Raw genomic sequence first — 21141 nt, forward strand, 5'->3', positions numbered from 1 at the left:
TGTCAATGAGAGAGAAACATGACCAGCTGCCTCTTGCACACCCCCTACCGGGGATGTGCCTGCAACCAAGGTACATGCCCTTGACCGGAATTGAACCTGGGACCCTTCAGTCTGCAGACCGATGCTCTACCACTGAGCCAAACCGGCTTCGGCTTGGTTCATATTCTTAACCGCAACATGCATCACGGTATATACTATTTGGTTGTATTCTGCCTCCCGTGCCAGAATGTAAGCTATCTGAGGACAAAAGCTATGATGTGTATAGTTTATTATTCCTACTCTCACCAGCGCTTGGCACATTGTAGATCCTCAATAAACTCCTTTTCAATGCAAAAGAGGAAAAAAAATAAATGCTCTCCTGTAACCCTTCCAAATGCTAGACATCAAAGTCCAGACACATTTGGTTCAAGCACTGTGGCAAAGTCCAGAACCAAGAGCTGCATTGGGCATCCAATTTCCTGGCCCTTTAACGCAGGTGGGAGCTATCTGCCTGGCTCCACTGGGGTTGATCAGGCCTGGCTGGCTGCTCCACATTCCTACCACTCCAGGGCTTTAAGGCCTCAAAGGATCTTCAGGAGCCTTCTTTGGGACCATCACCCTCCCCTCATACCCACACCCTCACCTCTGGCTTAAAGCCCTGGGCCAAAGCGGGCTCCGTACAGGGCCCTGCAGACTTCTCTGTGTCACTATTCCTGTTCCACACCTCTCTGTCAATCTCTTGGAAAGCAGTGTGTGATATTGAGAATCATAAAAATATATATATATATTTGGTCTTTATCCCCATTTCAGGCACAGAATTCATAAAACCCTAGGACTTTCCTGAGTGATGAGAGCAACCAAGATGTCTCTTGTCATGTTAATGAGGTGATGCTGGAACCCTACCTACACATGGGGGCTAGGAGATTAAAACAAGGCAGCGGAGAAAGTGGATGCGACATGGACACTCTCCCAGGACCAAATAGGAAATACAACTAAAATACAGAAGAACCAGCCTGGAAAATCAACTGAGGACTAGCTGGAGAGAACCCTGATAACCAAGGACAGAAAGTAGGAAGGGCAGAGGTGTGTGTGAAAGAGCTGGCAGGGCTCCCATAGACAGCAGCTGAAGTCTCCAAGAGATAGCTCAGCTGTGTGTGTGTGTGTGTGTGGGGGAGGGGGGGGGGGAGGTTCCCACTGTGAATTCTGGGGTCTAAGTACCAAGCTTGGGTCTCCAGCCCAGAGCACCAGAACTGAGAAAGATGCCTATATAACATCTGGTTGTGAAGAGAAGCAGGGTTGCTATGTCCTAGTGAGAGATGTTTGAAAATGCAGGCACCTTCTTAAAGGGCCAACACAAAATTTTGAGTGCAACTTATCTTGGGCTTTGACAGGGAGAGGGAAGAGTAGACTGGAGCTGTCTGAGGACAGACCAGGATTGGTGGCTCTGGGGTTGGAGCTTGGAGGGCCTTCATCTTGGTTACCTATGCTGAGTCATTCCCTCATGTTCTCCTCAGACGTTTGCTATCCAGTTATTTTTTTTGCCTGGGCAAAGGAGTTGACTCACCCTGTTGGAAGACCTCTTGCTTCACCCTGTGGTCAATAGCTTGAGGCTAATCACATCTGAGTGTCAAAGGGACTTCAGGGAGAGGCAGGTCACTGGAGGCTTTGAGTCTTTGCCTGATCCAATCCAGGGACTGGGGCTAGGAAAAGCAGACCCTGGTGCAAATTTTGGTCTTTTCCAAAGGCAATCAGCCCCAGCAGAGAAAGCCATAAACTATGAATTGCTAATACCTCCAAACAGTATTCAAGGCCAGTCACAAACAGTGTCTGATATTGTCCTGCACTAGAGATTGGAAGTTGTAGCAGATCTACCTAATACACAGAAACAAAACCACACAGGCAGGCAAAATGGGGAGACAAAAAATAAATAAATAAATAAATAGCCCCAAATGAAAGAAATATAGAATTCTCCAAAAGAAGAGCTAAATGAAATGGAGGTAAGAAATTTATCAGACATAGAGTTCAGATATCATGATGGCAAAGAGGCTCAATAGCATGAGAAAAGATATAGTTAACTATGCAGAATGACATAGCACTGATAAAGAACACAGTGAAAGAAATACATAGTAGGTTAGGGGAAGTGGAGGATCAGGTCAGTGAATTAGAAGACAGAGTAGAAAAAAAAATAACTCAGAGGAACAAAAAGAAAAAAGAAAAAAAAAAAAAAAAAGGAGGACAGCTTAAGGGAGCCGAGGGGCAACATGAAACATAACTATATTCTCATAATAGGTATACCAGAAAGGGAAGAAAGTGAGCAAGGGTTAGAGAACATGTTTGAAGAAATAATGGCAGAAAACTTCCCTAACCTGGTGAAGGAAAAAGTCACATAAGTTCAGGAGGTAGAGAGAGTCCCAATCAAGAAGAAAATAGACCCACGCCCAGACACATCATAATTAAAATGTCAAAAATTAAAGACAAAAAGGGAATATTAAAGGCAGCAAGAAGAAAAGCAATTTTCACCTACAAAGGAGCTCCCATAAGGCTGACACCTGAATTTTCATCAGAAACTCTACAAGCCAGAAGGGAATGGCATGAAGTATTAAAGGTAATAAAAAACAAGGATCTGAAAGCAAGCTTACTATATCCAGTAATGCTATATCATTCAAAATAGATGATGAAATAAAAGAGCTTCCCAACCCCACCCCACCCCGCCAAAAAAAAAAAGAAAGAAAGAAAAAGGCTAACAGAGTTTATCCCCACCATACCAGCACTGCAAAACAAACAAACAAACAAACAAACAAAAAACTAAAGGGATTGCTGTAATAACAAGGAGAGAGAGAGAGAGAGAGAGAGAGAGAGAGAGAGAGAGAGAGAGAGAAAGAGAGAGAAATGCAGAATTTAAATGGCAATAAGTATCTATCAATAATAACCTTAAATGTAAATGGATTAAATGCTCCAATCAAAAGACATAGGGTAGCTGAATGGATAAAAACACATGAACCAATTATATACTGTCTACAAGAGACCCACCTCAGAACAAAAGACTCACACAGGATGAGAGGAAGGGATGGGGAAAAAAAATCTTCCATGCAAATGAAAACAAAACAAGTTAGGGTAGCAATAATCATATCTGACAAAATGGACTTCAAAATGAAGGACATCACAAAAGACAGTAAGGTCACTACAAAATACTAAAGGGATCAATCCAACACAAGGATATAACCCAGGTAAACATATATACACTCAACAGAGGAGCATCTGTCTAAATATGTAAAACAGCTTCCAGAGGACTTTGACAGGTTGACAGCAATACAGTCATGATAGGGGACTTTAACACCCTGCTGACTTCACTGGATAAATCATCTGGACAAAAATGTAACAAGGAAACAGAGACTCTAAATGACACACTGGATCAGATGGATTTAACTGACATTTAACTTTCACCCTAAAGCAGCAGGACACACATTCTTCTCAAGTGCACGTGGGTCATTCTCAAAGATAGACAACACATTGGGACACAAAACTCTACAAGTTCAAGAACATTGACGCCATATCAAGAATCTTCTCAGATTACAATGGAATGAAATTACAAATAAACTACAGTAAAAACACTAAAAAACATTCAGACTTATGGTCGCTAAATAGCATGTTATTAAACAATGATTAGGTTACCAATGAGATCAAGAAAGAAATAAAAAACATCCTGGAAACAAATGAAAATGAACACACAACTGCCCAAAATCTATGGGACACAGTGAAAAGAGTCCCGAGAGGGAAATTCATTGCACAGCAAGCATGTTAAACCCGTGGCTGGAGGGCTGCATGCCTCAACCCATGTTTGACATGTTTGTACTACAGGTATACCTCAAAAATCAAGATAAATTAATAATAAACTATTTAACCCTACAACTTAAAGAATTAAAAGAGAACAAGAAAAGCTCAAAATAGAAGAAAGGAAATAATAAAGATTAGAGCAGAAATAAATGACATAGAGGCTAAAAAAATAATACAAAAAAAAAAAATCAATGAAACCAAAAGCTGGATCTTTGATAAGATAAAAAGATTGATGAACCACTAGCAGTCTCATCAAGAAACAGAGCGAGAGGAGCCAAATAAATAATAGCACAAAAGAAAGGGGTGGAGTAACAACTGTCACCACAGAAATACAAAGGATTGTAAGCTATGAACAACAATATGCCAACAAGCTGGACAACTGGGCAAAATGGACAAATTCCTAAAAAAAAAAAAATACAATCTTCCAAAACTGAACCAGAAAAGAATCAGAAAACTTAAAAAGGCCAATAACTGAGGAAATACAATAAGTAAAACAAAAACAAAAACAAAAAAACTCCAAGCAAACAAAAGCTCTGGTCTGGATGGCTTTACAGGGAAGTTTTACAAAACCTTTAAAGAACAACTAACACCTATCCCCCTCAAACTATTTCAAAAAATCCAAAAGGAAGGAATACTTCCACATTCTTTTTATGAGGCCAGCATTATCCTAATTCTAAAACCAAATAAAGCCACTACAAAGAAAGAGAACTACAGGCCAATATCCTTGATGAATATAGATGCTGAAGTCCTCAACAAAATATTAGCAAATGACATCCAGCAAGATCATACACCATGACCAAGTGGGATTTATTCTAGGGATGCAAGGCTGGTACAATATCCACAAATTAATAAGCATGATACATTACATAAATTGAAAAGACAAAAATTACATGGTGATATCAATAGACGCAAAAAAAGCATTTAAACAAAATACAACACCCATTTTTTAAAATAAAATCTCTTAGCAACATGGGAATAGAGGGATCATATCTCCACATAATAAAGGCTATATATGACAAGTCTACAGCCAACATCATACTCAATGGGCAAAAACAAAAACATTTCCTCTAAGAACAAGACAGCGATGTCTGCTTTCACCACTCCTTTTCAATATTAGAGGCCCAGTGCACGAATTCGTGCACCAGTGGGGCCTCAGTTGTATTTCAGCTCCAGTCTCAGAAAAGTAGTAAAACCAGACAAATGCCGCCCTGGCTGCCTTAGGACCAGCCACATTGACTAATGACCCTCTGCCCTGGCACCAGCCAATCAGTGAAGACAACGACCCTGAAAGAGCACACCCGGAAAGCTAATGAACATTCTATTTAGACCCTTCCCCAAAACCTCCCCTAGGATTTCCACCTGCGAGAGAGAGAGATATCCTCCAAGGAGCACGCCCTGCCATTCCCTTCCCCCTCTTCCCTATAAGGACCCAACCAGGAGAGCAATCGGCAGCGGCAGCTCATCCCGGGCTAACCCCCTGAACCTGTCTCCCAGGCAGGTTCCCTGAGCCACAGCAGCCCAGCCTAGGCTCTCCTGCTGCTTCTACTAGGCCCTTCCTGTTTCCCTGTCCTAAGTGTATTTTTGCCGTCATCTATGGACCCAATACCCTTTGGATCAGCCCCTCCCTTTGGATATCCCCATCCCCATCCCCTTTTCCTTAAATAAATTCCATTTTTCCTTATTCACTGTCTGAGATGGCTCTTAAGCCTGCCCTTGCATCACCAACTTTAACCTTTCAGTATCTTTTTATAATAATCTGCTGAGTAACGTATTCCTCTGTGTTCTGCGAGCCACTCTAGCAAATCAAACAAACCCAAGGAAGGAGATGTGGAACCTTCGATCTATAGCCGGCAGGTCAGAAGCCCAGGGGACCACCTGGACTTGCAATGGGCATCTGAAGGTGAGGGGGGCAGAGAGTGAATTGAACTGCGAGGCACGCAGCTGGTTTCAGAGAACTGCTTTGGTGGTATGTGCGGGGGAGGGAAGAATCCACATATCGGAAAAGAACACACCCGGAAAGCTGATGAACATTCTACGAACATCGAGCAGAATCAGAATGTATGTCTGGTCACCTGGCCAGAAGGGGACCCCAACATCCGGCACGTGTGCAATACTCATGCCCCCTCCTGCTCACCAGACCTCCTGCGAGAGCTGTTCCCAGCCCGGCGCCCCAGCTGTGCTGCCTACCTGGCCAGCGGTCGGCGTGAGCGTGCAGTCCGGAGAAGGTCTGTCCCGGAGCGGGCCTTGCTGCTGGCTGCAGTCCAGCTGGATCAGGTGGCGGCACTCTGGGTGGCAGGTGAACTTACAGTCTGGAGGGAAGAGAGAAGCGGGGTCAGGGGCCAGGCTTCCCGAGAAAAACCTTGGGGGACTGCATCTCGCTCCAAGAGGGAAAGGCACGGGAGAGAACAGTGGACGGTGGGAGAGCACGCTGAGAATGAGGCCCTGCGCTCCACGCCATTACAAATGGCCAACATTGACCAGTGCTAGCCAGGCCTGCCTCGGAGATCCTGCACGTGTGGTTCCAGACCAATGCCATAAAGTGAATTCTGCAATAAAGCAAGTCACACCACCTACGGAGAGGGTTACCGAAATGTGACGCAGAGACACGGAGGGGGCCAATGCGCCAATGGACCCGCTCAAACATCAATTTGTAAGCACCATGGTATCCTTGAAGAACAATGAGAGAAGCACAATAAAACCAAGTAGGCCGATGTCTTGGCCTCTCTTACTTTGTGTGACCGTGCAGTCATTATTGTTATCACTTTACAGACAAAAAACTGGGGCTTAGGGATGTTAATGACTTTCTCAAGGTCAGATCACCTTTCTACGAAGATACATTAATCTGTATTAATTCACATTAATTCATACTAATTCACATGAATTTACACGAATTTACATCAATTTGCATTAATTTGGTCTCCAGGGACCGTGGATCCTTGGGGAAGGGCCTGACTCTTCTGGGCCTCATTCTGCCCGACTGTGAAATGTAGGTCACAGCAGCCCATGCCCAGGGCACGGAATGTCTCTGGTTTTAAGGGAGAACAGGTCCTCACAGGTTACAAGTGCATCCATACACCAAAGCTTTGTCCTTGGCAGCAGGAAAGGCTGCTTCCCGTCTCTGACCTGCCCCGTCTAGAAATGTGGGCATGACTTCTCTAATCCAGCTGACACAGCCTCCAGACCACATCCCACACCAGGTGCTTCAGGCTAAAAGCACACGGGTCACAGACAGTGTTCACGCCCATGGGAGCAGGACCTCGTGGGCCTTGGGAAAACCGAGGCCCAGAGAGGCAAAGGGAAGTGCCCAAAAGCACACAGCATGGTGGCAGAGCCGTAGCTTCCAGGATCTTCAAGGCAGAAGAGAGGTCCAGTTACAGGGGTGAGGGCCTGGCTGGTGGGGGCAGGGCTGGTGGTCGGCAACTCAAGAGCCTGGACTGGTTGGGATATCCTGGTCACTAGAGGATAACTTTTTAAAATACAGATTTTTAAAAACTGATTTCAGAGAGCAAGAGAGAGGGAGAGAGGGATAGCAACATCAATGATGAGAGAGAATCACTGATTGGCTGCCTCCTGCACGACCCCCCCTGGGGACCAAGCCCCCAACTCAGTACGTTCCCTGACGGGGAATGGAATCATGACCTCGGGGTTCATGGGTCGACACTCAACCACTGAGCCACACCGGCCAGGCACTAGGGGACAACTTTTGGTTCCTAAGGGCTCAGGCTCCCAACACTTTTCCTTTGTTTTGAAAGCATCACACACACTCTATCGTGGGGTGAGGGTGGGTCTCGTCTTCCCACTCTCTTATAGAGTTCCGGAATGAGACCCTCACACTCCCCAGCTGCCCCCTTCCCAATCACCCCCCAAGAGAAGCACCTTGTTCATTCAGGTTTGCCACTGAAGTCTGCAGGGGAGACCCTTGACAAATGCAGGGGCTCACAGAGCTTCCGGAAGCCTCCAACCTGACTCAACCCTCGGAAGCTCGCTACTCCTTCTGGGGCGGCAGATGACGCTCCGCTCATCTCCCTCAGGCCTGAAAGTGAGGCCCACCACGTCCCCACCTTCATTCTAGGCCTCACTCCCGACTCTCCTCCTGGAAGCTGTCCCCTCACCCGGAGCCAGAATGGGGGAAGCCAGCTCTCTGGGCATGCACCCTCCCCCTGCCTGAGCATCTTCCACCTGCACACACCCGCGTGCATTTCTGGGTCCCCCTGTGGGTGATCTCTGCCTGGCACAAGGACAGCCTCACCCAGGTGGGGATGTGCAGGCCAAGTCCCTCTCCTGCAGGCCCCGGAACCGCCAGGGCTTTGGTAAGGCAGCACAGAGGCCAGAGCCGCACCGAGTGGCGTTGTTCGGGCTCTGCTCCTGGGACGCACCTGTGCCACTCTGGCCGAGCTCTAAGCAGGAAGAGTGCTCAGGGTGCGCGGAAGTGGAAATGGGGAGGAGGAAGGAGCGCTGCCACCTACTCACAGATGGGAATGCGTCTTGGGAGGGGCGGAGGTCCCCCAGCCTCCTCCTTCAGCAGCCGGCTGTCCGCACAGGACACAGCACTCCATCTGATTCTCAGTTTCCCTCTCCTCTCCTCCCCTCCCTTCCCACTCCGTCCCTGTCTGACACACACGCCCTGTGCAGAAAGCACCGAAACCTCCGGACAATTGTTTTGACAGGCCTTGCTGCTGGGCTGGATGGAGCCAGGAAACAGGAGATCCCAGGAGGAGTGTTTCTGGATTTTAGGAAAACCCCTTTGAGCACCAAAGACGTGGGTCCATCAGGCCGTGTAACCACAGCCTGGAGCAAACACCGCAGCACATCTGATAGTTCCTGGCCCCTGGGCATGCCACACTCAGATGAAGTCAGAGCCACCGTGCCTGTCTCCAGCCACAGCAGCAAGCCCACGGGCCCCCCAGGAGGCTGCAGGCCTGCTGCGCTGAGTGGGACACCCCTGAGGTTCCAATGGCAGGGCCGTGTCCTCCTGGGACCCAGCGCTTAAACCCCGCAGGTCCTCTCCCTCAAGGCAGCTCATCTCAAGGTGCTGCTAAGCCAACTGGGCCCTGGCTTCCACGTGCTCCACAGCCCCGGCTGCTGCTGGATCTGAGAGAGACGGGACTTGGTGGTGCAGGGCCTACGGGCCCAGGAAGGGCTCAGCCTTCCCCGGGCAGCAGCACCATCGCCTTTGGCAGCAGCTTCCACGTCCTGAGCATGGACTTCCTGTGCCCGGTGCTCGCATGAGGGGGAAGATGAGAGGAGGAAGGGAGGAGGATAGAGGGAGGAGGATGGGAGAATGGGAGGATGGGAGGATGGGAGAAGGATGGGAGAAGGATGGGAGAAGGATGGGAGAAGGATGGGAGAAGGATGGGAGAAGGATGGGAGAAGGATGGGAGAAGGATGGGAGAAGGATGGGAGAAGGATGGGAGAAGGATGGGAGGACAATGGGAGGAAGATGGGAGGAGAAAGGGAGGAGGATGGGAGGGTGGCAGGGCCTCAGGCTAGCCGGGCAGACACACACGTGCAAAGATAACGGGTGAGGGAGACCCTGAAGCAGGGCCCAGATGGAGGAGGCCTGTGCCGGGGACACAGTGCCTGCGGCCACGGCTGTCAGGACGGCTTCACGGCACAGGAGGCTCGGGGAACTCAGAGGATAATCAGACCCCAGGTGACTCCCAGTCCCTCGTGGCAGGGGCCAAGCGGAGACAGGAGCCGAGACATCGCAGAATAGACAGGAGGGGGACCTCCCAACCCGAGGCAGCAAAGGGTTAGGGAGAACCACTCCGACGACGTTCTAACCGCAGTGTCTTCGGGGGAACTGGCGTGGCTTCGCCTCAGCACTGCCGCCTCTAAGCAGAACTGCCCCTCCCGCCCACCCCTCCCTCCAGCGCAGGCCCTGCCTCCGGCCCCAGGGGTGCGGGAGGAATAACTGTGCTTCCCGGTTGGGAAGAGGGGCCTGTGGACGAGAGGGGGCTGAGGAGGAGGAAGGCAACCCACAGAGGGTCTTCTCCAAGGAAGGAACCAGGAGCCGGACAGGAGGGCTCGCAGGGCCCACCCTCAGCCCCCGGCTCGGAGAGCTTTCCAGCTGCTGAAACAAAGCACCATGGACAGGGCAGCTGAGCACCGCAAGCTGCCGCCTCAGCTCGGAGGCTAGAAGTCTGAGTCAGCGTGGCGGGGTCACACCCCCTCCGGAACCCGCAGGGGAGACCCCTTGCCGCCGCCTTCGCCTGGCCTTCTCCCTGTGGCCAGTCTTCACATGCCATCTTCTTGGAAGGTCAACCGTCACATTGGACTAGGGACCACCTGCTCAACTGGCTGCACCTGCAGCCGCCCTGTTTCCAAATGAGGCCCCATTCTGAGGGCCTCAGGCGATTAGGATGTCAACCTATGTTGGGGTGGGGCACAATTCAACCCACAACACAGAGCCTGGCCATACTGGGAACCCGTGCCCTTAGGCCCAAGCAGACGGGGTTTCTCACGGAACCAGCAGCCTGCAGACCAACAGCAGTCAGACAGGGGAGGCGGCCAGGGAGTGTGGAGCTGAGGCCCGGACACCCGCCTCCTCCACCAGCCCTGCTCCTGACATCCTCAGTCCCTGCCTGTCACCATCAAAGGCACCATCTGGAACCAGGGGGTCAGGCCCAGAGGTCCCGGCAACCAATGCCCAGAGATGGCGCTCCTTCTTCCACTTCAGCCCGGAGAAGGCGAACCCGGCAGGCGGAACCACCTGTGCCAGGAATTGTTTTTCCAAAACGCAGACGCAACAAACCTCCTCCTAATCCCCAGGGCTGCCCAGGTTAGTTCCTGCTCCACCCCAATTGCCACAAGTGATGCAAACACACACCACACACCACACACCACACGCATGCACGCACGCACAGAGGCACACATGCTGCTGCATAACCTGAGAGGCGAATTTTCATTGATAAGACATTCCACTGATAAGGAGCCCTGAAGGCCTTTCACCCAGACCTACAGGCAAGATCCTGAGACAACATGGAGCCTTCCCCTGACACCCCTGCCCCCCTTGCCAGCTGGTGCAAAGGCGGGTGAAAGTGGGGGCACCCAGGAGACGAGCCTGGTAGACAGCAGGCCCACAGGCCTCCCTGGTGATGGTCACTCCCCGGCCCCGAGAGCAGCTTCTCACCTGCACGGCCAGCTCCGCCGTGAGGCCTGAGGGGCGGCCTCCGAACCCAGGAGCCCTGCACCCGTTCTCTGGGCACCGCGGCCTCCGAGCAGGAGGGCAACCTCGGAGCAGACTGACCCCTGCCGCAGCCTCCTCCAGGGCCTGGCCACACTCGGGGAATGGAGGAGGAATGGTGGGGGGGGATGGAGGGGCGGGAAAAGGATGCCGGGAGGATGAGAGGAGGATGAGGGGAGGATTACCGCCCCCTCCCCCTGGCTCCTGGCCGGGTAATCCATAGTCTCGTCACCTCCCCCATCCTCCGCCCATGGAGGGAAGATGGGGGAGGATATGGGGAGCATGGGGAGGGTGGGGGAGGGTGGGAGGAGAATAGGGAAAGGATAGGGGGAGGGTGGGGGAGAATGGGAGGAGAATAGGGAAAGGATAGGGGGAGAATGGGAGGAGAATAGGGAAAGGATAGGGGGAGGGTGGGAGGAGAATAGGGAAAGGATAGGGGGAGGGTGGGAGGAGAATAGGGAAAGGATAGGGGGAGGGTGGGGGAGAATAGGGAAAGGATAGGGGGAGAATGGGAGGAGAATAGGGAAAGGATAGGGGGAGGGTGGGAGGAGAATAGGGAAAGGATAGGGGGAGGGTGGGAGGAGAATAGGGAAAGGATAGGGGGAGGGTGGGAGGAGAATAGGGAAAGGATAGGGGGAGGGTGGGAGGAGAATAGGGAAAGGATAGGGGGAGGGTGGGAGGAGAATAGGGAAAGGATAGGGGGAGGGTGGGAGGAGAATAGGGAAAGGATAGGGGGAGGGTGGGGGAGAATGGGAGGAGAATAGGGAAAGGATAGGGGGAGGGTGGGAGGAGAATAGGGAAAGGATAGGGGGAGGGTGGGAGGAGAATAGGGAAAGGATAGGGGGAGGGTGGGAGGAGAATAGGGAAAGGATAGGGGGAGGGTGGGAGGAGAATAGGGAAAGGATAGGGGGAGGGTGGGAGGAGAATAGGGAAAGGATAGGGGGAGGGTGGGAGGAGAATAGGGAAAGGATAGGGGGAGGGTGGGAGGAGAATAGGGAAAGGATAGGGGGAGGGTGGGGGAGAATGGGAGGAGAATAGGGAAAGGATAGGGGGAGGGTGGGGGAGAATGGGAGGAGAATAGGGAAAGGATAGGGGGAGAATGGGAGGAGAATAGGGAAAGGATAGGGGGAGGGTGGGAGGAGAATAGGGAAAGGATAGGGGGAGGGTGGGGGAGAATGGGAGGAGAATAGGGAAAGGATAGGGGGAGGGTGGGGGGAGAATAGGGAAAGGATAGGGGAGGGTGGGAGGAGAATAGGGAAAGGATAGGGGGAGGGTGGGGGAGAATGGGAGGAGAATAGGGAAAGGATAGGGGGAGGGTGGGAGGAGAATAGGGAAAGGATAGGGGGAGGGTGGGAGGAGAATGGGAGGAGAATAGGGAAAGGATAGGGGGAGGGTGGGGGAGAATGGGAGGAGAATAGGGAAAGGATAGGGGGAGGGTGGGGGAGAATGGGAGGAGAATAGGGAAAGGATAGGGGGAGGGTGGGGGAGAATGGGAGGAGAATAGGGAAAGGATAGGGGGAGGGTGGGGGGAGAATAGGGAAAGGATAGGGGGAGGGTGGGGGAGAATGGGAGGAGAATAGGGAAAGGATAGGGGGAGGGTGGGAGGAGAATAGGGAAAGGATAGGGGGAGGGTGGGGGAGAATGGGAGGAGAATAGGGAAAGGATAGGGGGAGGGTGGGGGGAGAATAGGGAAAGGATAGGGGGAGGGTGGGGGAGAATGGGAGGAGAATAGGGAAAGGATAGGGGGAGGGTGGGAGGAGAATAGGGAAAGGATAGGGGGAGGGTGGGAGGAGAATAGGGAAAGGATAGGGGGAGGGTGGGAGGAGAATAGGGAAAGGATAGGGGGAGGGTGGGGGGAGAATAGGGAAAGGATAGGGGGAGGGTGGGGGAGAATGGGAGGAGAATAGGGAAAGGATAGGGGGAGGGTGGGAGGAGAATAGGGAAAGGATAGGGGGAGGGTGGGAGGAGAATAGGGAAAGGATAGGGGGAGGGTGGGGGAGAATGGGAGGAGAATAGGGAAAGGATAGGGGGAGAATGGGAGGAGAATAGGGAAAGGATAGGGGGAGGGTGGAAGGAGGATGGGGAGGGTGGAAGAGGATGGGCTCTGAGCAAGGCCTGGCCCAGTCACTGCTTAACCAACTCCCTGAACTTGGGGAGGTTACTGGACTTCTCTGACCATTGACTTCCTCCGCTATGAAGTGGGAATAACAGCGGCTCCTCCGGCGGCCATGAGCATGGACGGTTCTTGGTGTAAACCCCTCAGGGAAGGCTGGGAGCACGGAGGCCCCAGGTTTCAGCCCCCACCCCCCTCCACTCAGCTATTACCGCCCCCACCCCCAAGCTCCTGGCGGGTAATCCACAGTCTCATCACCTCCCCCAGCTAACCGCTCCCAGACAAAGCGCACAAACAGCTTCTGGTTCTAAAGTCACTTTGCTCTTAGGCACAACAGAGAAATCCGAAACAAACCAACACACAAACCACGCGCGCTGGGAAGTGACATCATCATCCAAGTGTTTTCCAAGCAGGAGGCTGCCCCGTCCTCCTGACCACATCGAGGGGACGGTGCTCCGTCTCCGGCCTCAGCCTTGGCTCCCTTCTCACACCTTCCTGAGACCAGTGGGGGCCCCTCGGACCCTGCCAGGGCCCCTCCCTCAGCCTGCCCACCCCTGCAGCCCCAGGGCACTGTCAGCCTGCTCCCCGCTGCCTGCTCCCCGAGCCAGGCACACCCCCTCCATGTCACCCGGCCTCCGAGTCCCCACGGCTGCAGCTCTGAGGTCCGCTCAGCCCCAGCCTCTGCTCTGGGCTCTGCTCGGCGTTGGAGAGGCCCGGCCACGAGGAAGCAGCTCTTACTCAACGAGCAGGGGAGTGGGCTGAACGTGGCCTCCAGGGTCCCCCAGGTCAGGGTTGGAACCCAAGCCTTGGACCATATACTTAACCTCAATTTCCTCATCTGCAAAGTGAAGTAATATCTACCTTGCCAGCCGATTCGCTGCCAAAATCGGGATATACGGTAAGTGTCCAGCAGGGCCTGCACATCGCAAGTGCTCCGTGAACGGCAGCTGTCCCGGCCTGTGTGCGCAGTGGTTACAGCGTTGGCTCACAGACCAAAGCGTTTGATTCCCAGCCAAGGGCATGCACTTTACCTGCAGGTCCCTGTCTAGGCACAGGCAGGAGGCAACCAATTGATGTTTCTCTCTCTCTCCCCCCCTCCTCTCCCTCCTTTCCACTCTCACTGAAAAAAATAGATGGGAAAAATAAATAAATAATGAACGAAAGGTAGCTGTTCTTTTCAACTACGGGGCTCCTCTTTCTGTTGACGCAGCATGGAATGCCAGAAAGCTTCTCAATGTCTGAGTCCTTGTCTAATGTGTTGGGTGACGAAGAATTGCACAACTTCGTTGTTCATTTAAAGTTCCTCCTCCCCGCTCCTCCCTCCCTCCAGCCCTTCCTCCGACGGGCCTGGAGGACCAAGGCGGAGACAGCAGAGAATGGGGGGTGTTGGCGAGGGGGAAGGTAGACACTGGGACGTGTCAGGCTTGGGGGTCTGCAAGCCATTGCCCACATCAACGTCCTCCATACAGTTTCCGTGCTCCTGGCTGAGCTCGGCGTGAGGCTGGCGGCGGGCGGCGGAAACTCCCCACGCCTGGGCCGGGCAGCGCGCCCGGGACGCCTGCTTCTCCAGGAAGCAGCCCGGACCCAGCCCTCCTGAGACCGTGGCCTGCGATTCCTTGTTTCAGGGCATAGGCCACCCTGAGGGCACTCAGCACCCCAGCCTGCCTAGAGGGCATGGAGCACGCACTGCTCCCTCCCACCACACAACCCCAACACACACACACACACACACACACACACCCCTCACAGAATGCGCCAGAAAGCAAGCCAGGAAGCCACAGGACGGGCAGATGCAGTGGTAGAGGAGAGGCCCGGACAGGCCCTGGTCTGAGGTCAGATGGCCGGCCCCCATGGACAGGAAAAGGGGGGCAGCCGGATGCCCTGGGCGGTTGTCTCTGTGCGAAGAGCCGGGAGGGAGATACCCGAACGTGCGCAGGTCGGGGTCAGGTTAAAGGATGGCCCCCACCGGCTCCCCAAAGGACCGAGTCGGTTTTGGGTGTGGCACAGCTGGGCGGGTGGGGCTCACGAGCTCTTCTGAGTGGGTTTGGTCCGCAGGGGTAGGGCCTGCACGCCGTCCCTGGGTCTAAGGTACCACGTGTTCATTCCAGCCTGGCTCCTGGCCACACTCCAGGCAGGCTGGATGTGCCCCTGCACCCGCTTCCCAATGACTCGGCTGGCCGCGGGCACCATCCTGCCCCGTGTGGGCGGGTGTGGGCGGGTGTGAGTGGGTGTGGGCGGGTGTGCCTCTCAGGCAGGCCTATTAATCATCCCTGGGCTGAAAGAACCAACAAAAGGAAGGTACTGCGGCCAGGCCAGGGAGCTGTGCTGGGTGGGGAGGTTTGAGGAGGAGCAGGTGGAGGGAGGGAGGGAGGGAGGGAGGGCAGAAGAGTTCACAGGGAATTGAGACAGAGATGCAGGAAGTGAGGGGCATTGCAGGCAGTGCCCGTCCTGTGCCCAGTGAGGCAGGGCCAGGGCCAGAGCACCTTGTCCACGTGGTCAGTTTCACACCACTTTGTCCTCTGGGGGTGCTGTGACCCGTAAGCATGCCCCCACCCCGCCCTGCGCATGTCTGCATGTGCGTTTTTCATTGTATTATTTACACTTCCAACGTTTAGAACATTTACATTCTGCTGTAGTCATCATTCCCAGAGCTGTCTAAAATGAACTCTAGAATGGATTTGGCTTTTTTTTTTTTTTTTTTTTACAACAGTAAAACTTTTTAATTTTTCAATAAAATAGGATATATCTATATTGGAAAGTAGATATGTTAACTCCTCATTTGGCTGACTGAATCTTGGGGGTGTTATAGTTCTTGGGGGCATTATACTTCATATGCTCTGCTTCCCAGGGGTGCTTCAGGCACCTTAAAGGGATGTGCCCCTATTTCCCATCAGCTCTGCGACCTCATGCAGCCCACATGCTGACAACAGCGCTGAGGAGGGGCCGCTGTGCGTGGAGAGGGAGCGGTGTCTGCGGGCCTCGGTGCGACATCACGGCATCTCCGAGAACCCCCCCTCCCTCTCCCCCGTCAATGATGGGCGAAGGCAACCGACTATGGGAAAATGTAAGAAGAAATGATTTGAGGTGAAGTTTCAGGGTGGGAAAGCCAAATGGGCCCCATTCCTCACATGCAATTGTCTGGAGATGGGCCACCTGGGCCCTCTGACCTCCTCTCTGGAAAGGTCCACATGGTGGCCATTCAGACAGAGGTACAGAAGCGTGGCCCGGTTTTTGGACGGGGGCCGTTACAGTATGTGCGTTCACAGAACACGCAAACCCAGGGACACAACGAGGGAGCATTAAACCTCTCTGTGTAGGTATGTCTCTCTTCTTCCCGCCTACCCACTTACTGGTTTGTTTTCCATGTATGCATGAAGGCTTCCTTCCACACAGATTCACTGAGGCCGACTAAGTCAAGCTGTTCCGAAGGACAGTTCTACCTGGAGACTTTGCAACAGAAACAGGTATGAAAGGAACATGCGCGCGCGCGCGCGAGCGCACACACACACACACACACACATATAAACACACACACGCTTCCCCCAACATACACATATCCTATTTTAATTGCCACCCCAGAAAAAAAATATAAGTAAATCCAATTGCCAGAGCACCACAAGAAATAAAAAAACGTCTGGGAACACTGTATACAGTTGTGTTTCGGGGGAGTTAACAGACAGCAACGGCCCTGGTCTCGAGTCAGCGTGGGGCCCCCAGATGCCTTCTCGGCTGAGGAGGCGCGTCTGCCTCCTCCAGGCGTGTCACTCCACTCTGGGTGTAAGAGACACAAAGCAGGTGGGGTCCCCTACCACTGGGCTGGGGCCTGTACCCTTTGCCTGAGCCGCGGAGAAGCCGGAGGAGGAGCCGGGCCAGAGAACAGGGCCTGACCGAGGTGTGAGGGGCAGGCGTGGAATGAGAGGCTTGCGGATGTGTCTGTCTGTTTTTGCTTTTACGTTTAAAGCAAACGCCATCTCTGAGAGGGTGGACCGGGGGGGACCTAGCCTCTGGCGAACAGGGAGTATGTTTCTGGTGACATCCCACAGACTCCACACTTAAGGGCAGCCCAACGGGTGTGCGAGAAGCCCTGCTGGGGCATTTGCCGACACAGGCCGGGGCTCCATGTGGACGCACGCACAGGTGCATGAGCAGGGATGCCAGGAGGTCACAGGAGGCCGGGAGCAGACAGGTTCAGCCCTCCGTGAGGCGGCCTGGCGGCTGCAGGCAACTGGTTTTTCCACAACTGCTTTCCTGTCACCTGCATTCACAGTGCAGATCAACAGCCCAGCACCCACCAGCCGGTGAAGAGAGACTTTTTTTTTTTTGCCGAGAGAAGGAAAGCAAATAGATGACGTCTGGGGCTCTCCCTGCAGGAGACACACAGAGGTCCCTTCACAACTGCATCCCCGTGGCCAGGGCCGCCAGAGACTTTGGGGAGACCCAGACCTGCTTCCGGCGGACCCCCGGGCAGCCTTTTGAAGTGACACACGACGTGTGCCCTGGCAGCGTGCTTGCTTAGCGCCTCATGGTGCCCGGTGGGCTCGTCTAGCCCTGCCTCTAATTAAGTGGAGCAGTAAACGCGATGACAGGAACTTTCCCAGAGAGGGCCTTTAGGAGTTCCACGCCCCGCCCTCCGCCAGCCGGGCACCCTTCACCCCCTCCCTCTCTCACGGAGATGCAGGAAGCCCGCCCAGGTGCAATGGGAGAGCAGACAGATGACCCCCTTGTTAGAAGTGTTTCTGGGAGCATCACACAGCAGCAGCATCCAATGAGGGCTCTGTGCGACAGCCATCCCGTCTAGTGGTGGACAGCCGCACACCACCAGCTTGACCCACAGGACACCAGCTGGAGGCTGGCATTCCTTCCCCGTTTATCCTGGGAGAAACCGAGGCTCAGAGAGGCTCATCTGTGCAAGGAAGGCCTTCCAGCCAGAAATCCAAGATCCGGACTCTGCCGGCCTGGCTCCAAGCCCGTTTCCCTAAAGCCCCCACCACAGGTCGCTCACTCGGCCCTGTCAGCAAGAGGAGCCACTCTGGAATTCAGGCCACAGGCTCCCGCTCCGTCCTCTCCAAGCACCATCTTCCCCCTCCCCGTGCCATCGATCAAGTCCGCCCGCTAACACAGGTCAGACAGACATCTTAGCCGCAGAGCAGTACAAACCCTGACCTCAATGCTGCCACTCCGGGCCTGATTGATTTTATTAAATCCATAGCTCCTTGGGCGGAATAGCCAAAAAGCAAGGAAGTGATCCGCTGAATAATTCTTCAGCGGGAGGCGGGATGGACGGAAGGCGGACAGGAAAATACCAGCGAGCATTTAAATCCAGGAACTCAGTCTCCGGCTGGCTTCTGAGTGAGGGTCGCGGTGTGTATGAGGCTAGTGGTGAATATAAATTATTCAGGCTGGCTAAAGAGTATTTGTCTCCGAATAGGGGTTAGGTCTAGTGGAATTAAAATCCCCACTTCTCGCCAAAACCGGTTTGGTTCGGTGGATGGAGCGTCGGCCTGCGGACTGGGGGGTCCCAGGTTCGATTCCTGTTGGGGGCATATACCTTGGTTGCAGGCACATCCCCGGTGTGTGTGTGGGGGGGCGGGGGGTGCAGGAGGCAGCTGATTGATGTTTCTCTCTCATTGATGTTTCTAGCTCTCTGACCCTCTCCCTTCCTCTGTCAAAAATCAATTATATATATATATACACACACACACACATACACACACACACATATATGTTTTTAAATCTCCACTTCTCAAGAGATAAAACCTTAATTGGAAAACTTATCTTTTCCATAGTTAAGAGCAAACTCTCATTTAAACTCTACTTTGAGAAGTTTAGCCCGGAGATGACTTTTCCGTCTAATTCCATCCCTAAGGCTCAGTGTGGAGGCCACCCAGAGGCCCACCCCCTCCTGAATGTGTGGGAGCGGAGAGGAGACGTGGGCCAGAGCCTGGGGAAAGCTGACGGGCCCCAACGATCGGAGTCAGAGGGAAGCAGCTGAAGGTCAGCAGGATGAACAGAATCCAGGCCGGTTGGCAGCTCTGACCCTTAGCAAGGGGCCTACCTTCTCTGAGCCGCCTCATCTGTGACACAGCAAATCCTTCCCAACTACCATATAGCGATCTGGAGGGAATGTGTATGTGTGTGTGTATATATATATATATATACACACATACATATATATGTGTGTGTGTGTGTGTGTATAAAATATAAATACACACACATATATATGTATGTATTTATATTTTAAATCCTCACCGGTGGGTATTTTCCACTGATATTCAGAGGCAGGGGAAGAGAGAGGGAAAGACAGAGAAATATCGATGTGAGAGAAACACACTGATTGGTTGCCTCCTGCATGCACCCCAACCAAGGCCCAGGCAGGGAAGGAGCCTGGCAAACCAGGTACGTGACCTTGACCAGAATTTAATCTGGGACCCATTGGTCCACAGGCTGAAGCTCTACCCACTGAGCCACCCCGGCTAGGGCTGGAACACATGATATTAAAAACAAAGGAACAAACCCATCTCTGCCTCTTCAGCAGAAGGTGCGCTGAGGAAGAGAAGGTGCGTGGCCACCTGACGAATTCCGCAGGAGGAATCCCAGGCTGGGAGGCAGGTGCTCAGACCCTGGACCTGGCGCTGCCCCAGCAGGCCTCCGGTGGGCCCGGCTCCTTCCTCAGACCCCGGGGCGCAGAATGACCTACATTCTATGGAAATGTGAATTACCCCCGTCCCTCCTCCTCTTCCACACAGCCCACACTGTCCCCTTCCCCTTCCCCGCGCAAGGACTGTTCTCACCCTACACTACACAGAGCTCCGGGGAGGAGACCTGGCCCAGCCACAGCCCGAGGCTGGGGCTCCTGTCCAGCTGTGCCGTCCAGCTGTGCCCGCCAGCCGTCTCCGGCCCATGCTGCCCGTCCCACAGGCACCTCCCCCAGCCCAGCAGGTGAGAAGCCTTTGTCTCCAACGCATCACGCCCCCAGGTCCTTGGCAACTGATGCCCCTCAGAGCCACGGGAGGGGCCGACGGGGAGCTTCCGCCAGCTCAGGAGCCCAGGTGAAGAGGACTCCGTGGCCCTAAGTCTCAGCCAAGGAAAGGCTGTTAAACCCCACGGCCAACATGGGCCTCTGAAATGGGGGGACCATGTCCTTCAGGTCCGCCTGCTTCCCCTAACCCTGTTGGGGTGACAGCCCTGGAGCCCCCGGGGGGTCAGCACTGAGCATCAGGCTGCAGCGCCCCCTTCTCCATGGCCCCTGAGCACCCCCAGCCAGAGGGACATAGACCTACCGCGAGCCAGCCCAGCCTCGGGGGGGACCCTCTGCAGGGCCTGGAGCTGTTCCGATCCCAAGTGGCCCTTAGGGAGCCTGCGGAAGAGCCGCCGGAGCCGGGCGGTGACGGTCCCGAAGCAGGCAGTGGCCGCCCCCCGCGCCCGGCCCTCTGTCATCCCAGCCGCAGGAGGTCAGCGGCCTCTCTCCAGGCCTGGGGTCCAGGGGCGGGGGAGGGCGTACGAGTGGGGCAGTCACCTCCCCGGAGGGGCTCCGGCCCCTGTGTGACCGAGGCTCTGCTCCGATCAGCCCGGCCTTGCTGCTGCTGCTGCTGCTAGGAAGCCAGACACCTGGGCCCCGGCCGGCACAGCCCAGCAGCCTGGGCGATGCCCCCTCCCTCCCAGATGAGGCCCTCCCCGCCCCCGCCCCCACCCCCAGTGGAAAACTTTCTATTCCTGGGGCTTTTAGTCGATAAGATAAAGACGCCCCACCGAAGAGGCTGCGGGGCAGAGGCTGCGAGCCGCACTCCTGGAGTGGCCTGGAGTCTGGAAGCCAGTGTCTCCCAAGTTCCCACAGACGACAGCAGTGACTGCCTGGCCCCTGAGCTCCTTAATGGAGTTCTGGGGGATGGCAGTGAATCATGCTCGGCCCGCGGCACGGGCTCCTGGGGGACCACCGGGCTCCTTCACATCCTCCCGGGCTGAGCCTGCGGTGGGAGGGGTGGGGCTCGGCTTGCAGCCACCCAGGCCCTGCAGAGGCCGCGCTGCCCTA

General features: G+C 54.0%; 1 protein-coding gene across 2 annotated transcripts in view; it reads right to left on the minus strand.

The window, feature by feature from the left end:
* The window catches only part of RASSF5 (Ras association domain family member 5), a 72139-nt gene that overhangs the window by 39556 nt on the left and 11442 nt on the right, over positions 1–21141 (minus strand). For both annotated transcript variants that reach the window (XR_014793336.1, XM_084865899.1), the window contains exon 2: positions 6001–6122. Coding sequence is in view for 1 of the 2 variants with exons in the window: in XM_084865899.1 (XP_084722025.1) it covers positions 6001–6122 (122 nt within the window). In the remaining variant the exon portion in view is untranslated. The remainder of the gene's footprint in view (positions 1–6000; positions 6123–21141) is intronic.

This window comes from Pipistrellus hanaki (assembly GCF_964339955.1).
Source record: "Pipistrellus hanaki genome assembly, chromosome: 18".
Lineage (NCBI taxonomy): Eukaryota > Metazoa > Chordata > Mammalia > Chiroptera > Vespertilionidae > Pipistrellus > Pipistrellus hanaki.